Source organism: Sardina pilchardus, chromosome 23 (genome assembly GCF_963854185.1).
Source record: "Sardina pilchardus chromosome 23, fSarPil1.1, whole genome shotgun sequence".
In the NCBI taxonomy this organism is placed as follows: Eukaryota; Metazoa; Chordata; class Actinopteri; order Clupeiformes; family Clupeidae; genus Sardina; species Sardina pilchardus.
The window spans coordinates 5,232,851-5,254,058 of NC_085016.1; the positions used below are offsets into that span (position 1 = coordinate 5,232,851).

Here is a 21,208-nt window from a genome sequence, read left to right on the forward strand (position 1 = left end):
GCATGGTATCAAATACATGTTCTCCCTGACAACTACAGTGTGCTAGACTTTTCCTATCTGTCCTATGGGGCACCATACCTCATATTCTTCACTTGTATGACTAACATGCCAGTGGCAACTGTGTTGCAGGACAGTTAGGGCAGGGGCACGACTAAATTTGGGCCCTATGACAGATAAGAATTCTGGGCCCCCTCCCCGATAATAAATAGTACTATCAAGGGGGCTCTCTGGGGGCCCCTATCAATCCTGGGCCCTTAGAATCTTCCTAATGATGATGACATGCAATGGCAGGTCATCATCACAAGAGTACATTCTCAAGCAGCAGGACAGAGTATGCTTTTGGTGACCCCTGCAGGTCAAAGTGTGCAATTACACTGCCTATTGGAGGTCTGAGCATTCAGCGTCAAATCATTTTGTAAATAAATAGATAAATAATAGATAAGTACACAGTTATATGAATATATGTCACCGACCTTTTTAATCTGATTAGTTAGATTCCCACTTTATTTCATATTTACACACATTTGGAGGAATTTCTCGGATGTTCACAAACTTCACAGCGCAGCAGCAGCTGTATATTTATGACTATGGATACTGGCAAAGCTATAACTGTATTCATGGCTATAAATAATATTACGCTAACATTCAACTTAATAACGGTTTTAATGACCGGGGCTTTTATTTCCGAAACATTTAACCATTTATGTCTTGAAAAATAATCGTAAACATCTTTTTTGAAAATAAATCACATACTTCTGTGAACAATTGATGAAAAACGGCATTGAACAAATTAAATATAATAATAATAATAATAATAATAATAATAATAATAATAATAATGTATTTTACCCATTTTACTCCTCTTGACTTTGACAGAGCAACATTTGTTTAAATTAAGGCAAAATGAGGCGCCATCATGCCTTCCAGGCTGTGACCTTGTCTGTACCTGAAGGGCGATGAGCATCTCCAGTTCTACCCTTAGTTGCAGATCATGGCATTCCCAATCTCTACTCTCTGGCATTCCCAATCTTCACCGTCCGGCATTCCCAATCCTTACAGTCTTAACAAGGATGGATGGACCCATCTCATCCCAACTGCCACTGCATCCATCGGCCACCTCTGGCCGATCGAGCAGAAGTTCAGGTGACCATCTTGCGGTCCATGTGAGGTATGAAGCGAAGCCTGGCGGCCCACCAAAGCGCTGGGGCCAACAGGAGGCTCAGAGTCGTCACGCTCAGCACCAGCAGGTAGACCTGCAGGAGAGGGAGGGGAGTGGAGGGAGGGAGGGGAGGGAGGAAGGGGCGGTTAAGATGATTAGTGGACGTTTGTTTATTTTGTTTGTTGTTTTTGTTTGGGGGGGGGGGGGTGGTGGTGTTCTTGTATGTTGTGTATGCTATGTTGATTATCTGAAAATCCCAATAAATAAACAAATAAATAAATAAAGATGATTAGTGGACAGGAGTGCTGTGGCACAAGTGACACAGTGGCCGAGCCATAATCGGGCCCGACCCAGGGGGTCATTTCCACTCCCACCCCATCTCTCTCTCCCGCTTGCATCCTGTCATCACTCTCTCACACAATTAAATAACATTGTTGTTATGTTTGACTTGTTGTATGTTTGACTGTTTTCAAAAATGGATTTAGAGCGTTTTGGAAAAGAGCTTCTTGAAGTTTAAACTGAATCAGGCCCATTCAACTGTAATTGAATCATAACCTTTAATCCTTTTCTGTTTAAGAAATTATTTAAATTAAATGTGATAGATAGATAGAAAGATAGATAGATACTTGCATTACTACACAACAATGTTGATGGTATTTTTTGTTACAGGGTACAGCTCAATCCAGTGAAAAAATATGGGATATCAAATAGGATATGATGATGATGATGATGATGATGATGATGATGACGCTTCTCACCTCTCGTGAAATGATTCCTGTGCGGCGGGCTTGGCTGCCGAGCACGAAAGAGAACTCGCTGACCTGCGCCAGGCCTGCTGAGACCAGCCAGCAGATGTGGCGAGAGCCGCGCGGCAACAGGGTGGACAGAACAACCACCGCCATGAGAAACTATACGACCACCAGCGGGAGAGGGACAAACAAGAATGGCACATTAGCAGAAGCATCCAGGCAAACGAAGAAAATATTTTCAAATCTAGTTATTATACTATAATACAGTTGTACCATGAAGGGAAAACAAGGATAATAAATTAGAAAAAGTTACAAATATTTTAATATCCAGTTATCATATTGTGCATATTGTACCGGGCATATTGTACCATGAAGGAAAAACAAGGATATTGGATTAGGAAAAGTAGAAAACATTTTTAAAATCTAGTTATTATACTGTGCGTAGTGCATGTTGGACGGTGAAGGAGAGCCTGTACGGGTCCCGGGTACAACATGGCGCATATTTGTGACTGCTACCAGAGAGGGTTAAAGCAGAGCGAGAGGCGCAAACGTTCGATCATTTCCGCGTTCTGTCTTCACAAGGGGGAGGGGGGCTAAATCGCCCTTTAAGCAGACCTGCTAACATTCGAACTCAACTGCTTGCAGATCTGACAGAGATCGATATCCCACTATGACGTCTTTGCAACACGCCTCTTTAAGCAGACAGGAACTGTTCGAATTTTGCTTCCATAGAGATGCATTACGTTGCTCTTGTCAGTAATGAAGGATCTTTGCTGCTACCACCCAATGGCATCATGTTGGGTTATGTTTAGTATGCTTGATTGTTGATCGGCCACTGTACAGGAAGCCTGTAACCCTTAAAGGGAAATGTTGCTATTTTTAACCTGGGTCTTATTTTCTCATCTTTTTTCCGGCCTGGTTTATTTCTGAAGGGATTCCTTCCATGTTGTCAGACACTTTCTGATTTTGATGTTCACCGTACTGTACGTCAGTCCCACAATGTGCATCGAATGACGGAGAGGTAAACAAAATGTTTTTATTTACATTCATACAGCACCTGGCCATAACAGACTACTTTGGTGACCTAATACTGTATACTGGAGCCTAATTAAGATGCTGCTTTGTCTATGCACATTCTATACTGTGTAACAAAGCTTTCATTCAGCCAATGTAGCAGTGTATTATTTTAGGAGTATAGTTTTAGCATTTTATTGTTTTAGTTAACAAGTGATGCATTCCAAAGCTACATTAAAATAAATGAGATGGGATGAAAAATATTTTAAAACTTGTAAAAATGTGTCATTTTTAGTTTCAAAACGTGAATGGATTTTCCATTCTATTTCAACACTGACTGGGTCCACTATGACCCCGTAGGAAAGGCGTTGTGTCGGAGTGCAGTCGCAGATGACTACTCACCTTTAAGATGACCAGAGACAGCGTTAACACCAGCAGTATGGTCAGCTCATACAGCACAAAGCTAGGGAATACATGGAGACCTGCCGAAAAGAGAATAAATTCACCATCACAGAGATTGACCAAACTTTGCCTCCAGTGTGTAAAGGACTGTACCAACTGAACCATGTTACTGAAACATTTAGAGTTTGTCAACATTAAAGGAACGGCTATTAAGATTTTAGCTTCAAAAAGGCAGCGATGAGCTAACTGGAACAACCCACTTCCAGTGATTATGCTAACAGATAAGCTAACAGTGTCAAACTACGCTAATGTCCACACAGAGAAGAGAGGGGCATGTATCCTCTAATCTGACTCACCACTGCAAAAAATGAAATCTCACCAAGTGTTACCTATGCACTGCCAGACAAATTTGCTTGTTTTTAGGACAAATTTGCTTGGCACACTGTCAGACAAATTTGCTTGTATTCAAGAAGAGATAAGTAAAAATGAGTCAAACCTTTCTTAAATTAAGTCAAATGATTTCACAAGAAAGCACTAGGAAAGTCTCTTGACACTGAAAACAATACCAACTTTAATAATAATTAAAACAAAGATTATTTTTTTTTGTCTTGATATAAGATTAATAACACTTGGTTAGATGTTATTAGATAAGCAGGTTTTGAAGAATGGGGTAGATGCCAATTTGTTGCTTTAAGTGCCGTCCTATAATATAATGTTCCGCTTGACCCCAACAGTGTCCTCGCTCGGCAGGTGAACATGTTGCACTATGATCAATGGGATTTAAGCAAAAGCTCGGCAGGTGAACATGTTGCACTATGATCAATGGGATTTAAGCAAAAGCTCGGCAGGTGAACATGCTGCACTATGATCAATGGGATTTAAGCAAAAGGTCAACAGTCCTTCCTGAGCATTGTGTTGAGATATTATTAGTGTGCCGAAACAGCAGCAGTGGAGGCCTACTGCTGTACTTCATACGTTTCCTTTCTTGATTACTTGCAAAAGCAATTTTCTTTCAAAGCAAGTTTCTTTCTTTCTTTCGTTCTTTCTTTCTTTCTTTCTTTCTCTATTTCCTCCTTTGTTTCTTTTTTTCTTCCTTCTCTTTCCTCCTTTCTTTCTCTTTGTTTGTTTGTTTGTTTGTTTTTCTTTCTTTCTTTCTTTCTTTCTTTCTTGCCTGCCCTGTGTACTGTATCAAAAAGAAAAGGGGCCCAACTGAAAAGTTAGTCTGAAGACCTGATGTGCCTTTTCATTATCTCATTTTCAAATCTGAAACGCTGGGCAACAGTTGCTGCACTTCAACTGTCATTGACGTCTTTAGAACAGAACAACACAGAACGGCACAAATGCTATTGCCCATAAAAGAACCAATGTCACTCACCAATGGAAGCAAAAAATATTATAGCCAAGAAGTCTCTGATTGGCTCCACACAGCGCATCACTTCCGAGGTGACCATGTGGCCCTGAGAGGAAACGAGTGCTCCCGCCAGGAAGCAGCCGAGCTCCATAGACAGATAAAGGAACTCTGTCACCTGGACATGAATAAAATACGTCAGACCATCCCTCATTTTAAAAAAGACACTGAACTAAAAAATGATTAATGACCCTATAAAACAAAGGATGACAAGGAACACGAAAATCCTCATCTTGTTGAATCCTCACACTATATTAATATCATATTATAGATCATGATTATTTTTTCATTCTTATAGTGTTTAATATTTCTGATATTTATTCTTATTATTGCTGAATCCATCTTCCCTGGCTATTGCAACAAGAAAATGTCCCCGGTGTGGGATTAAAGTGTAACTGCACCCCATAAAATGTAAAACATATTTTAGGATGCAGTTACACTTTAAATAAAGTCTTATGTTATCTTATCTTATATTGTAAATGCTGATGCATATCAGTGTTCCTGGTAAAACTGCCTTGTGAGTATCAAATACAACTTGAGACTTGATTTGTTGTGGAAGGAGAACAGCCTCTACCATCAGCATAAGGAACATGAAGAACCCCTGCCATTAGCATAAGGAACATGAAGAACCCCTACCATCAGCATAAGGAGCATGAAGAACCCCTACCATTAGCATAAAGAACAATGAAGAGCTCCTACCATTATAAGGAACATGAAGAACCCCTACCATTAGCATAAGGAACATGAAGAACCCCTACCATTAGCATAAGGAACGTGAAGAACCCCTACCATTAAGGAACATGAAGAACCCCTACCATTAGCATAAGGAACATGAAGAACCCCTACCATTAGCATAAGGAACATGAAGAACCCCTACCATTAGCATAAGGAACATGAAGGCCGTTGTCCCCAGGACCATGATCTCCTTGCTGCCCCGACATTCGGCATGGAGCTTCCTGTAGAAGGGGCCAATCACGAATGAGCGCAAGAAAAAGCACAGCAGGAGCACTCCTGCCAGGAAGACCAGCACCTGCACCAGCAGCCACAGCACGTGGACCACTCCGGATACAGCGCTGAGGGACAAAACACACAAGCAGTTAGGGACGCCGCTCAAAGTTATTTATTGATTTTAGATTATTATCTAATAATCAAATTTACTTAGTGATTTTAGATTATTATTTAATAATCAAATGTACTTATTGATCTTAGATTATTATTTATTTAGTAATCAAATTTACTTCAATAATCAAAGTTACTTATCGATTTTAGATTATTATTTAATATTCAAATGCAGCTTTATAATATTGTAATAGGGACTTTTTGGGGTATATAGAAATAAATTAAGGACCAGTGGAAGGAAAATCAGATACATACACGTGCTATACGCACAGTGCAACCATACTGTACATGCATAAACTAAAATACACGGTCACAGTCTTTTGTTTAGTTATTTTATCCAACTAAATACAGTATATTACAGTAAGTGCTTGCAGATTTCTGTGTTTTTAAGACATGCCGTTTCTACAGTCATTGGCTGAAGCTTCTTTACAGTCATTGAGGTAATCACAGGATTACATTGTATTGCTGTTTTGTTTCATGCCGCTTCGTAGCTTTCCAATTCAATGCTGGACCGATGTGAAATGTTTTGGCTCCCAGTAATAATCTGCACTAAAAAAAAAAGTCTAAAAATAAGACATAAGTCAACACTGACATGTGTCTGTGTGTCTGTTGCACATGCCAAATGTTTTTTTTTCAAAACATTTGGCATGCTTCCAAGGCATGTTGTACTAATACGTGTTGTGAAAGTTTGAACGTGCCAAAGATATTGGCAAGTTAAGTGCTACATTTCTGCTATAGTTAGTTAGTAGAGAGGTTCCCCCTTCACTGTGAAGTGCTTTGGGTGTCTTAAAAAGTGATAAATAAATGCAATGTACTGTTGATGTTGCTATTATATGTTATTACTTCTGTCAAGGAGGTTATGTTTTCATCAGGGTTTGTTTGTTTGTTTGTTTGCAGTAGTAGCAGTAGTAGTCATAGTAGTAGCAGTAGTAGTAGTAGCAGCAGTAGCAGCAGCAGCAGCAGTAGTAGTAGTCATAGCAGCAGCAGTAGTAGTAGTAGTAGCAGTAGTAGTAGTCAGAGTAGTAGTAGCAGTAGTAGTAGTAGCAGTAGTAGTAATAGTAGTAGTAGTAGTAGCAGCAGCAGTAGTAGTAGTATAGTAGTAGTAGTCATAGTAGTAGTAGCAGTAGTAGTAGTAGTAGCAGCAGTAGTAGTACAGTAGTAGTAGTAGTAGCAGCAGCAGTAGTAGTAGTAGTATAGTAGTAGTAGTCATAGTAGTAGTAGCAGTAGTAGTAGTAGTAGTAGTAGTAGTAGCAGCAGCAGCAGTAGTAGTATAGTCATAGTAGCAGTAGTAATAGCAGCAGCAGTAGCAGCAGCAGCAGCAGTAGTAGTATAGTCATAGTAGCAGTAGTAATAGCAGCAGCAGTAGCAGCAGCAGCAGCAGTAGCAGCAGTAGCAGTAGTAGCAGTAGCAGCAGCAGCAGCAGTAGTAGTAGTAGCAGTAGTAGTAGTAGTAGCAGCAGCAGTAGTCATAGTAGTAGTAGTAGTAGTAGTAACAATAGTAGATTTTGAAGTAGTAGAAGTAACAGTAAAAGTAGCAGTAGTAGCAGTAGCAGTAGTAGTAGTACAGTATAGTAGTAGTAGTAGTAGTAGTAGCAGTAGTAGCAGCAGTAGTAGTAGCAGTAGTAGTAACAGCAGTAGCAACAGTAGTAGTAGTCATAGTAGTAGTAGTAGTAACAATAGTAGATTTTGAAGTAGTAGAAGTAACAGTAAAAGTAGTAGTAGTAGCAGTAGTAGTAGTAGTATAGTAGCAGTAGTGGTATAGTAGCAGTAGCAGTAGTAGTAGTATAGTAGTAGTAGTAGTAGTAGTAGCAGTAGCAGCAGTAGTAGTATAGTAGTCGTAGTAGTAGTATAGTAGAAGTAGTAGTAGCAGCAGCAGTAGTAGTAGTATAGTTGTATAGTAGTAGTATAGTAGTAGTCATAGTAGTAGTAGTAGCAGCTGCTATTGAGTGCTTGCAGGTCAGAGGAGTGCACTGTACTGTAGCTGCAGGTAGGCTCACCTGTCGGCCTCTCCTTCACCTGCCTGAATGAGGGTCGGCATGATGGCGATGAACAGACCCAACTGGACATCCTGCATCACCAGCATGCCTAGCAACACACTGCTGGGCTCCAACTCACCTGTGAACACATTACCGCAGAATTAATCCCCATCGCCAGCTCACCTGTGAACAAAATTCCCGCGGAAATAATACCAATCCCCACAAAAGACAAGTATACTGCAGTATCCTACAGCACTGGAGAGACTATTATTCCAGATTCCAACAGCAGTGTGTGTATTTTCAGGCTGTTTTATGCCAAAAAGTACAATGATCCATGAAGTATAAGGAAAATCAGGAAAAAATGAAATTGAGGACAGTCAGGAAAGTCTATTCGTGGGTTTCATCAGGTCCCTTTCCACAGGTGTAAAAAATCAAGCACCTAGATTATGAATGCAGACTGCACGGTGGTTGACTAATACACCTGTGGAACCAGATGAAACCCATGAATACATTATGCTCCATGTTTCAGATCATGACACACACCTTTCTTCTCATAAGAGATAAGAGGCAGTGAGTTGATCATTCTTTGACACACACTGTGTCTGTTCATCTCTCTCTCTCTCACTCTCCTCCTCTCATTGCCTGCCTCACACACAGACACACATACACACACACACACACAAACACAATTAAAAGTGATGAACTAAATATGTTTAAACTGACTACAGTCTGATGGGCAGTGCAGTGCAGACACTCTGACACACTATTGAGACACACACACACAGACACACACACACACACACACACACACACACTAATAAAAGTGATGAACTACATAGAGTATGTGGCAGTGGAGACACTCTGACACACTAATTATCGATAAGTTATCAATAAAATAATCCCTCGGTGACCACTCAACTCACCCTCTTTCTCCGCACGGGATGCGCCGGAGAGGAACTTAGACACCAGCGGGGTGCTAGACAAAGACAGACAGCTGGACACAAACACAGTCTGTGAGACATTAAGCCTGAGCAGCTGCCCCCACACCACCCCAGCTCCGACCATCAGCAGCGTCAGACAGGTCGTGCCCTGCACAGATATCCTCCAAACCTGTTTAAAAACACACACACAACCGTAAGAGCTCCTTAAGCTGCATTCACATACGTCGCTACTCGCCCATCTCTGAGCGAGAACTGTCAATGTAAAGTGAATGTGTTCCAGCTGAATGTGGCCAGGACAGGCGATGTGAGGACTAGCGATGCGATGTGGGCGGGTACTAAGTTAAAATAATTTTAACTTCCAGCGATGCGAGTGAAGCGAGTGAAGCGAGTACCAAATCAGAATGTAGAATAGAGATGATTGACAGTTAACGGAAGCGAGGAGCGATGTGCGAGTAGCGACGTATGTGAATGCCCCTTTACTGTACCAACTATGCAGATATCCTCCAAACCTGTTTAAAAAAACACACACACAACTGTAAGAGCTCCTTACCGACGACGACGACGCAGAGATCCTTATGCCTCGTAATTAAAATCAGCATTTCGTAAATCGAAATCAGCGAATGTGCGTGATGATATTAACACATTGCTTGGTGCATTGTATACCGTACAAAGAAGAGTAGAATTATATGACACTGATGTGACAGGAAAGAGTCACACTTGAAAAACACTTAAATATTCAGTTAATCTCACTATTCAAGTCATTATCCACAGACCAAGATGCTTGGAAGTGGTTAGTGCTTGAATGGTTATGGTATGGTAAACGGACAGCATTTAAAAATGTATTTTCTACACACACACACACACACACACACACACACACACACACACACACACACACACACACACACTGATGGCAGATGCTGCTATGCAAGACGGTAGCCTACACATAGTTACTGTAGCATGTTCTATTGAAACTAGAAATCCAAATGCTACCTTGTGAAGCTGCTCTGGTGAGAACTCCAGCCCCACCACAAAAAGGGTGAACAGCACTCCAAACTGCCCAATAGTCTCCACCTGGACCATAGACTGACACAACAAAAACAGACTCATGTACACTCAAAACAAGGGATTATTGTAGAATATTATCACAGTGGTTTTGTCTTAATGTTTTGTGCATTATTATAGTTCTGTTGTCGTTGTCATTTCATTTCCATCAACTGTAGATATGTTTTACTGTTACAACACATTATTGTAGAACAATAGTAGAACACATGATATATCATATTATGTGATATGTACAGTACCCTCCAGAATTATTGGCACCCTTGGTAAAAGTTGACTAAAAATAGGTATAAAAAATAATCTTTAGGTGATTAATTGTACTCCCACAATGAAAACAATGAGGAAAAATATACCCTGCAAGGCAAGCAAATTAATTCTGAGAAAAAGGAAAATCTCATAAAGAAATAAATATTTTTAACAAAAACAGCTTGCTCACAATTATTCATGGGTTTCATCAGGTCCCTTTCCACAGGTGAATAAAATCAAGCACCTTGATTATCAATGCAGACTGCATGGTGCTTGATTAATACACCTGTGGAAAGGGACCTGATGAAACCCATGAATTGGCACCCCTGAAACATATTATGTACAACATTTAACAGGAGCATTTTCCTATGTAAATGCAACGTTTTAAAGTAAATCAGAGTGTCTGTGAACTTTCAGAAGTAGTTCATGACGTTCTTTTTCACTATGGTATGAAAATGAAGTCACTCAGAGGCTATATCCTCTAGTCATTTTTCAACATTGGAGAGACAAGAGAATACACTAAATTGAAATAAAAAGAAATTGTGCTGACATTTGTAAGTAAGAGAATGTCTATGGAAACTAGGTATTTTGTTGAAAATGCCTATATTTCCAGTTAAAATGATGACTAAAAGGTTCTAATCATCTGGAAATGTGGCAAATATGCTTGGACAAAGACCCATGGCTATTTTGCTCCCACGCACAGTATGGAGGATGGTATGATAGGCAAAAAAATCCATAAGAACCACTGTTGAGAGTTACAGACAAATCTATCATCTTGGGGTCACCAAGTCCCCCCAAAAAATCTTCAAAAGTGACCTCACTGCTAATAGATTATTTAGACAGCATGTCAGGTTAAAGCCAGTAGAATAATTTAATGAACAATGTAAATGGCAGGAGTTACTGAATGGTACCATGACATGTCTGGGAGTGTGGTCTATTGTCAGATGAAAATAAAATTATGCTCTTTTGCTAAAAAACACTTAAGGTGTCTTTGGCGTACATAAAAGAATGACTATACTAAAAAGAACCCCATGCCTAATCAGAATTATGGTTGAGGGGCTGTGCTATTGTGGGGCTGTTTTAATTCCCAAAGGCCTTGGGAACCTAATTAAGGTGCATGGCATCATGAACACCAAGAAAAACCTGAACATTTTCAAAGGAAATCAAACAATCTCTGCCAAGGCCCTAAAAGTTGGTCATGATTGGATCATTCATCAGGTCAATGAACCAAAACAAATGCACAGATCACAAATATGGTTTACTGAACACAAAATCAAGCTTAAGACATTGCCATAGCAGTCCCCTGATCTAAACTCCATAGAAAAACAGTGGGGTGAGTCAACGTGAAGAATGCACAAGTGTGGACCTAGCAATCTGGACGATCTGGGGAGGTTTTGTAAAAATGAATGGTCTTAAATCCCTTACTTTGTATTCTCAATCTTTATGGGGTGTCAGAGAAGAATATTACATGCTGTTTTATTGACAAAGGGAGGTTTAAGAAGGTATTACAAGTAGGGGTGCCAATAATTGTGAGTGACGTGTTTTTATTAAAAACATTTATTTCTTTATGAGATTTTCCTTTTTCTCAGAATAAATTTGCCTCCCTTGCAGGGTGTATTTTTCCTCATTGTTTTCATTGTGGGAGTACAATAAATCACCTAAAGATGATTTTTTAGACCTATTTTTAGTCAACTTTTATCAAGGGTGCCAATAATTCTGGAGGGTACTGTATATTAGTGATTGTTGCTTTTTTATCATTATCATTATTATTGTCCATGTCCGGTATTTGTAATTTCATTCCCATACAGAGCTGCTTTGCTGTTACCTTGATGCTGTTAATCCCAGATGGCCCGAGCAGAACCCCACAGATTATGTAGCCAAACATGGGAGGCAGGCCCAGCTGGATACACAGCCAGCCGCAGGGCAACGAGAGTATCACTATGGATATGATGTCCTGAGCGACAACACAAAGGGAAGCACAAAACCCAGCTCTTCAGAGAACATCTCCTCTCATAGCTCTACTACACACAATTGCACTCATGGACGCACTTATTACACTCATTGATGCACTTATTGTGGTTGTAAATTTGTTGTTAGAATTGCTCTTAAAGCCCAATTCACACCAAAGATTCCCGATGCGACGAGACTGAGTTGCAGCGGTGTGAATTAGAAGTTGCACGTACTGTAGTTGCAAGCCGTCGCACAGCATTAAACACGTTGAGTCGCAGTCGCAAGGTTTTAGAACATCGCGGCTCGTCTCGTCTCGTCGGGAATCTTTGGTCTGAACCCTAATTAAAAGCTTAAATGTTTTTACCATGTTGTAAGTTGCTTTGGTTAAAAAGCGTCAGCCAAATCTACTGTACTGTAATGTAATGTAAAAGTTAAGAGACATCTGTCCTGGGCCCGTATTCACAAAGAATTTTAGGGCTAAAAGTAGCTCCTAACTGGCGAATTTAGGGAGGAACTCCTAAAAATAATGGGCGTGTCACTCCTAACTTTATGACTCCTAATTTTTTTCACTAAAAGTTATTCACAAAGCATTCTTAGCCTAAAAGTAGCTCCTAAGTCTAGGACAGCGTAAAAGAACTCGAGAGGACTTCTAACTCACTAAGAGCTAAATTCACAACCCGCTTTTAGTGGCATTTCACGTCGCGATGTTTTGAAATGACCGTGCAGTGCAGGAGCTCGCTGTCATGCAAGGGAATAAATGTGCATTGCAACTAAGGATGCAAATGCAATAATGCCACCGACAACCAAAACCACCATTGCATGTAAACTAACTGTAACGTCTTATTGTGCCTAATTAAATTAAATCGCTTCTCCTCTTTGCAAATATAGGCTACGTGTTTTCATACAGATTAATTTAAAACATGTTGCAAATATACTGCTCCAGTCCATAGTGTTTCATTAAGCCTAGGCTTGCTTTACTCTTTATTCATTAAGGCTATGCCTATTTATTCATCATCTTCCATCCTTCACAGCCCGACATAGCGCACGCATTCTCACCAGCTAAGACCTAACACCTGTCACTCAACTCGTCATTGTAGGGGAGGTTTGCCATCATTCCCGCGCTATAATCACCAGCCAATCAAGGTGGTCACTTTCATCAAGCTCGTGCATGAGTAATGACGTCAACCATAGCAACGAAGACTCACTTTTAGTTTAGGAGTGGGCGTTTCTCCTTACTAAAAGTAGGTCTGAAAGGCTTTGTGAATAACTTTTAACTAAAATAACTTTTAACTAAAATCTTCTAGCGCGATTTAGGAGTACTCTTAGTGATAAGATAAAATGCTTTGTGAATACGGGCCCAGGTCTGCGTTTCCCAAAACCATAGTCGCTAACCTGTTAACCCTCATGTTGTCCTAAAATCTTACGACGTTCGTTGTCCTTGGGGTCAATTTGACCCCAGCTACAAAAAACTCTCAAAAATGATTAAAATTATTTTTTTTACCCAATTTTTTTTTGTGGTAGGTACTTAACAAGAGTGTAATAACCACTATCAAAAGCCCTACAAAACAATCCCACCCCCCCACACCCCTTTATGAACCCTGGAACCCTGACTGGCAATATGGCCAATCCAGTGTCAACAGCCCAAAGGCTGACTTTTTGGACTTTTTCAGACCTGCCAAAATAACTTATATGTAATATGTACTTGTATATGAAATAATGATAATAGCTACATGTTCTCATACTATTACAATAATAATATCCATAATTTGTCAAATATTCATTTTCATCATGTTTCATAAAAATGGGGTCAAATTGACCCCAATACCACCAACGTAACTATTTTTTTTACAGGACATTGGAAACATATTTTTGTGCAAATTTCATGTTTACTCTGTTGTACCCTTCAAATAAGGAAAAGTCATGAAACTTGAAGCAAAACAAAAAAAGTGAACCATATATTTTATGATGTTAAACACTGCTTGGGGTCAAATTGACCCCAAGGACAACATAAGGGTTAATGGGAAATTGTATTGCAACCAACAAAGTTAACTTAGTTAGCAACTATGGTTTTGGGAAATGTACTCCTGAGATATACATCATTCACACACATACAGTACATGATTCATTTTTACAAGGGGAATAAAACCTTAATTAAAATGGGATTGTCCATTCAAATGACACAACAAAGCAATTGCCACATTCTTTTTAAATTTGATTTAAAAATTACATTTTTGTGGGCTTTTGCCTACTGTATATGTTATGTGTCCCAATCTTACTCTCTTGATTGCCCAAGGCAAATTTCTCCACTTGGAGACAATAAAGGCTCATCTTATCTTATCTTATAGGTATAGAACTCTAGAGAGAGAAGAAGCAAGAGGGGGAGAGAGATATGGGATGGGCTGGGGAAATGGCCGTATGTCGGTGTCGGAATCCAACCTGGCTCCCTGCAGGCACTCAGAATGTGGTAGAGGTGATGCAATTTGCGCCATCACCCCCCTCCCCCATTCTATTGTTTTTTTCCTCCAGTATTTATTCATACTGTACATACAGACGGCATCTCGTCATAATCGTGGTTACCGCCCCCAGTTACCGTGGTTACCATGGCTGAAACACCCCTCGTGGGGAAAAACATTTGTGTTCTGCTAGCAAGTTAGCCCATTGACTTTCATGTGTGATGTTAGCATGTTTTCCCCCACAGAGGGGGCGGCAACCTTCTAACCATCTGGATCTATGGGTTTCATAAGGTCCCTTTCCACAGGTGTATAAAATCAAGCACCTTGATTATCAATGCAGACTGACATGATGCTTGATTAATACACCTGTGGAAAGGGACCTGATGAAACCCATGAATTAGCTAAAATCTAATTGCCCTTGGCACTGACCTTGATGAAATGGTGATCGGCGCGGGACATGGTGGAGTCTCTGGGTTTGGTCAGCACGTACTGGTTGTTCTGGGAGTCGATGAGCATGCTGAGGCCCAGGCTCCCCTCAGACGGCTTCCTGTGAGAGATGTTCTTGCTCTTCGGCTTCTCCTCGTCGTCCTCCACCCTCAGCACTGCTTCAACATTCATCCCCTTTAGCGAATGAGAAACGGTTCACAGGACACGAACGTGAGCGGGCAGGCGATCAGGGTCATGTGAGCAAAAGATGACAAAGGAAGAAATGTTGCTTAGAGAGTTGAGTATGGTGAGATGTAGCGCTTATTTTCCAAAGGGATGAAGTGCAATGACACAAGAGAAAGTGCAAAATGTGTAAAAAAAAAATGGAGCCAAGCTTATTTAAGCTGCTTTAGTGCACTCTAATCTAGTCAACTCTAGTCAACAATTCAAAGCCCTTTCAAGGCTTTTTTCAAGGAGTTTTTTTGACCCCTTTCCCTTCAAATTCAAGAACCCATCACGGTGTAGTTTTAGACACAGAGGGTACATTTAAATCAAGATGACTGTTGGTAAGGATCCATGTCAGTGGTTAGGATGCACCCATTGTGATCACAGCATTGCTGGCACAGTGGTTAGCTTTGCTGCTCAACACACAGAGGATCCTGGGCAGGCCCCAGGTCAATTAAATTAATCATAGTGATGATATGGTGATTAAATTAATTTTGATATTACATAATATTAATTATGATATTACAGTACTTTCCCGACTATTAGCCCCGGCTTATACATTGATTTTGCTACATTTTTTAAGCCATGAGTTTAATTAGGGGGGCAGTTAATATAGTGTTATCTCCCTTAACAATGGTATCGAGATACTTTGGCAGAGTACTATCGTATCAACGTCATGATTGTGGTATTGTGACAACACTATTACTGAACGAATCTCCACACCTCTTTCTTGTAGTCGAAGGCATGTTCCTCGATGTCCTCCTCTAGCCGGTCAGCAGCTTTTCTCACATCCTCCAAAATCCCCTCCAGAACTGAGAGGGTCCGGTTCTGGTCCTTGGCACTTTTCAAGGCTTCCTGCTGGTGTTTCTCGGCAGCTAACAGATCCAAGTACTCCTTCTCCTCCTACACAAAAATCATCAGTAAAAACAGATTGTTAATAGACTATTTTCCAAGTTGATTCTGTAGCTAACAGGTCCCAATACTCTTTCTCCTCCTACATGAAAACGGTCTTTAAAACCTGAGCAATACTAATCTACTGGCCAAGTTGATTACCCGTTGTACTGTAATACAAACTCAAAAGAGAAGATGGGCCCATAAAAATAGAAATGTACACAAATAAACAAGAAATGTGCTAGATAAATAAACTTGACTTGACGTGACTTACCTTAAAATCCATCCATAACTTTTTGAGTTATCTTGCGAATAAACAAACAGACAGACAAACAAACCCCGATGAAAGCATAACCTCCTTGCTTGGTGGAGGCAAATCCCTTGACTTGACTTGACCTTACCTTAATGGCCGCCTCCCTGAGCGCTTCGAGCCTTTGCCTGCTGCTGTGCTTCATGTTGACCACGTCCCTGTAGTCGCCGTGGAGCACCCTCTGCAGTCCCAGCGCGGCCTGGAACACCGAGTGTTCGCTCTCGTTCAGCTCTCGCTGGAACACCTGCAGCGTCTGCACCTGGTACATCTTCTCGGACTCCGAGAGCGTCGTGTCGCGCATCGCCGCCAGGGCGGCCAACGACAGCTTCTTGATGGCGGTGTTCTTCTGCCGCAGGAGCCCCGCCAGCATCTGGCAGTTCCCCCGCACCCATTGGTGCCCGAATGATGCCCCCGCGCCTCGCCCGCGGTACAGCTTAATGGCGTGCTGGGCCACGGAGTTCTGCTGCTGGCGGAGTGCCACGGCGAGGCCTGCCCACCACAGCAGCACGCAGAGGACTCGCATCCAAAGCCCTTCTGGTGTCTCCTATTGGATACGGAGAACTTGCATCCAAAGCCCTTCTGGTGTCTCCTATTGGATACGGAGAACTTGCATCCAAAACGCTTCTGGTGTCTCCTATTGGATACGGAGAACTTGCATCCAAAACGCTTCTGGTGTCTCCTATTGGATACTGAGAACTTGCATCCAAAGCCCTTCTGGTGTCACCTATAGGATACGGAGAACTTGCATCCAAAGCGCTTCTGGTGTCTCCTATTGGATACGGAGAACTTGCATCCAAAACGCTTCTGGTGTCTCCTATTGGAAACGGAGAACTTGCATCCAAAATGCTTCTGGTGTCTCCTAAAGGAAACGGAGAACTTGCATCCAAAACGCTTCTGGTGTCTCCTATTGGATACGGAGAACTTGCATCCAAAACACTTCTGGTGTCTCCTATTGGAAACGGAGAACTTGCATCCAAAACGCTTCTGGTGTCTCCTATAGGACACTGAGAACTTGCATCCAAAATGCTTCTGGTGTCTCCTAAAGGAAACGGAGAACTTGCATCCAAAATGCTTCTGGTGTCTCCTAAAGGAAACGGAGAACTTGCATCCAAAACGCTTCTGGTGTCTCCTATTGGACACGGAGAACTCGCATCCAAAACACTTCTGGTGTCACCTACACAATAGGACGAGGAGAACTTGCATCCAAAGCGCTTCTGGTGTCACCGTCAGGACACGGAGAACTCTGGTGTTACCTATAGGATATGGAGAACACACATCCGAAGCCCTTCCGGTGTCTCCTATAGGATACTGAGAACTCGCATCCAAAGCCCTTCCAGTGGGCCACCTGAAGGGAATAATGGAGAAAGGGTGTGATGGAGGATTAACTTTGCAGATAAACACCTGGAGAAGCAAGATTACAGGGAAATTGGTGATGGTGGCAAAGCAAAGAGGACATTTGAAAAGTACGGGCATACAAACTTTTACACTAAACTGTCTAATTGAGCGATTTCAAAACTTATCAAGCGAAGCGACAGTTCACAAATAAACAATGCAAGGTCACACACATCCACAGGCCATTTTGGGATGGGTGCTATGGGGATCTAGTAACACCAAACGTCACAAGATAAAACCACTTCAAATGGGAGCTGGCTGGTGTATGGATAATCTCTGACTCTTCTGGATCAATCGATAATTCAACCATTCAACCATTCAACCAATTCTATAAGATCAAAGGTTACTAGTTCAAGGTACTAGTTCATTCAGTTAGCAAACGCAGAGAGAGTGGAGTTCTGCCTACAATATTTTTCTATGTTTATCTTCTTAATTTGGTACTATTTTTTCCTAGGCAGTAAAACAGTCTGGTCTTTCTTTCTGTGTAACAATGGCATGTTCTGTTAATGGTAAGTTACACTGAACAATATATTCTGTCCAAGCTCTCAGAATAGTCATGTGCAACTTTATACTGTTGAAATGTATATCACACCTAGAACACGCAGCCTTGTTTGGGCCTACATAAAATGCCATACCCAATTGTACAAGGACTTCAAGAACACTACAGCCCAATCTGTGTTTACTTTAAACTAGAGTTACTGTATTGAAAACAAATTTGCTCACTTTCAAGGGTGCCATTTGTGATCAACTGTATTCTTCTACTGACACGTCTATTCATCAACTTCATCCTCTTCTGCATAATAAAACGCACATCAATTGCATTGACTGTCTTCACAGCTTTCGTCATACAGTCTACAGCTCTGCAAGCTTTCTACTTCTTGCATGTTCATTGACATGGTCTAATAAGTGCCTAGGCTACAGTATGTGAACAAACCTGTTTGAACTAAGTTCCAGGCCCAGGGAGAGTTTATTGCATGGGCCGCTGGGCTGGGCTCTAACAAGGATCAACCAGGAAATGTAACAAGCCCAGCTCAACAGTAAACAGTGAGGGCCACATCACCACAGTCAGGCACCACCCTGGGCATTTTCTGCGCAGAAATGCAAAATAACTGTGACAACATTCCACTGGAATTTTTTTAGACCAAAGAAGAGGCTTCAGTAAGGCTACAGTAGGCTAAGCACAGAAAAAGACGGACGTTTTCTTTTTTGTGTTTAGGGTGATGGCTATTCAACCTTGATCATTACGTGTCCGGGACACACCTGTGTATCCTGAAGGCATAGTGCTACATGTCATATATTCGGCGACTCCCAGTCACATGTTGTGCCTGAGGACATGACCAATTCACTAGTGGTGGTTAAAGAAACAATACCTTCACCTAACCCTTGAATTTACAACATCAGCTTAGCATATAGCCTCGGCTACAACGGCACTGTTTGAACAACTTCGCTATTGTAAAGTTAGCTTTGCTTTTCACAGCGTCGTCATAATCATTTCATGATCCACCAAACGTACTGACACAAACTTTACATTTCAGATCACTTTGGATTGAGCCGTCACAGCATCATTCAGGCTATCCTACATCTGCCTACTCAAAGAAATGGAAGCGCCCATCACCAAGTTGATTTAGCTCATACGGAACCTCTCTCATAGCCCTGAGATGATGATGACGATAATGCTGCCGTGTTATCAAAATATGGACAGGTGACAGACAGTTCACCATCGCCTAACAACGTCAACGATAGGCTATGTCAAAGTCTCAATCACGACTTAACTAAAGGAGGAATGAACTGCAAGTAGCCTAGAATCACATCTTCCGGTTTAATTTACGGAAACTATTTCTACACCAGTTGCCATAATACCCAAACTTCATAGCCTGCTTTCTGACGATTGGAGAAAATGTTAATGTTATCAGATGAGCAAAGCTAAATCTATGGTAACAAGCTATTTCAAAGAAGAAGCACGACTTTACCGTAAAAATAGATTCACATGCAGACGAATGGTCTAACATTCAGTTGTGATGAGGTAAGTTACAACAAAACGATCTTGCGGAATGTCACAGGTAGGGAACACATCACCAAATAAACAAACCAGGATTACCTGTTTCGCTCGCTACAGCGACAGCGTGTTCTTGTCGCGTCTGGGTGAACTAGGCCTACTAGCCTACAGGAGCAGCCAGGCAGGCTGACAGAACAATCAGGGTCTTAGAAATTATGCCACTCCTCCCCAGAAACCTCAGCTTGCCTTACAGAGACTTCACTGTAATGAACTATATGGATTGAGTCTATGAACATGCCCACTCACTCAGGGCACAGAGAAACCCAAACTAAGGCCCTAAGCACGCTTTAATGTAGGCTTTGCTAGTGATAGGTCCTTTAGTAAAGTAAAGAATAGGTATACAGTTTATGAAATAATCTTCCAACATTTAATGTGATTTGGGCATGCACACAAAGTTGTTATTGGTGCATTTGCTTTACATTAATTAGGCCTATATTGGTTTTGTCGTTGTTTAGTGGTCTTCCTTGAAGCAACACTTCAGGCCTACAAATAGGCAACACTTTTCAGCTACTGTAGGTTATAGTCAGAGACACTTAGTTTCATCAGGCATAGTTTGGTAGGTCATATTCAATGAATTTTGATGGGTCATTACAAAAACAGTGGACATGCCTACCTTCCTTTTGCAGACTCTACATAATTTAATTTGACCTAATAATCACAAATGTATAGTCTATTCAACCAATACTGTCACAGAAATTAGGCCTATAGCCTATATATTTTTTCATCGTAACAATTTTAAATTGGCCTGCCTCCCTTGATCATACATGGAAGCTGAACTGTGTGTGTATAGTTCTATTATTAATATGTATAGTATAACATAAATATCTGTCACCCAAAATTAGGTCATACACTTAACTAAGCACTTTTATTTTGAAGTAATGCACCCACTCCCTGACGTTTCTAATCCTTGGTCAAGAGGTCAGAGGAGGAAGTGCAGTGGACAAAGGCATAAGGTTTGTGATTCAGTATGTTTTGCCATTTGTTTGAAATTTCATGATTACATCAAACATTTTAACTAGGCCTACACAATTTTACTATTCCTGGCTTACGAGTTGTGCTAATTAGAATCAGCTGACTAAATTAATAGTTGGAATAAAAATGTGGCAGGACTTTTACGTCCTGCCCCTGAGTGGGCGCCCTTTTTCGCTTGGACCTGGTGACTGAAAGGGTTTTCAGAAGCAGCTGGAGCGACCTCCCATTTCGACACCGTATAGGTCTATGGGTGCCTCTCATTAGGGCTTTTATACACCCTCCCTTCCTTCCTCGATCCTCGTCCTCACTGATCTACTGTAGATAAAGAATGATGGGGATGAGGATGGATGTTGAGAGGCACCCATTCTTCCTGAAGTTGAACTTTTCCACCTCTGATGGCATGATCATGGTTTTAGCAAAGATGGACCACAGGACGATGTGTGACTGTAGTGGTGGTG

The 21,208-nt window shown here is 41.2% G+C and overlaps 1 protein-coding gene across 3 annotated transcripts; it reads right to left on the bottom strand.

The window, feature by feature from the left end:
- Positions 1–450: 450 nt before the first annotated feature.
- On the bottom strand, positions 451–19,879 carry tmco3 (transmembrane and coiled-coil domains 3). 3 transcript variants are annotated; one of them, XM_062528118.1, is made up of 14 exons: positions 19,821–19,879; positions 16,422–17,675; positions 15,853–16,032; positions 14,908–15,099; positions 11,901–12,029; positions 9,761–9,853; positions 8,750–8,936; positions 8,370–8,468; positions 7,848–7,965; positions 5,610–5,805; positions 4,700–4,850; positions 3,325–3,404; positions 1,918–2,067; positions 451–1,253 (listed from the first exon to the last, which is right to left on the bottom strand). In XM_062528118.1, the coding sequence occupies exons 2-14, from the start codon at positions 16,851–16,853 to the stop codon at positions 1,140–1,142; spliced, it is 2,121 nt and encodes a 706-aa protein (XP_062384102.1). In that variant the 5' UTR covers positions 16,854–17,675; positions 19,821–19,879; the 3' UTR covers positions 451–1,139. The 3 variants fall into 3 exon arrangements, with proteins under 3 accessions (XP_062384102.1, XP_062384100.1, XP_062384103.1); XM_062528116.1 differs by lacking the exon at positions 19,821–19,879 and adding an exon at positions 19,693–19,796; XM_062528119.1 differs by lacking the exons at positions 8,370–8,468; positions 19,821–19,879 and adding an exon at positions 18,657–18,828.
- Positions 19,880–21,208: the final 1,329 nt, after the last annotated feature.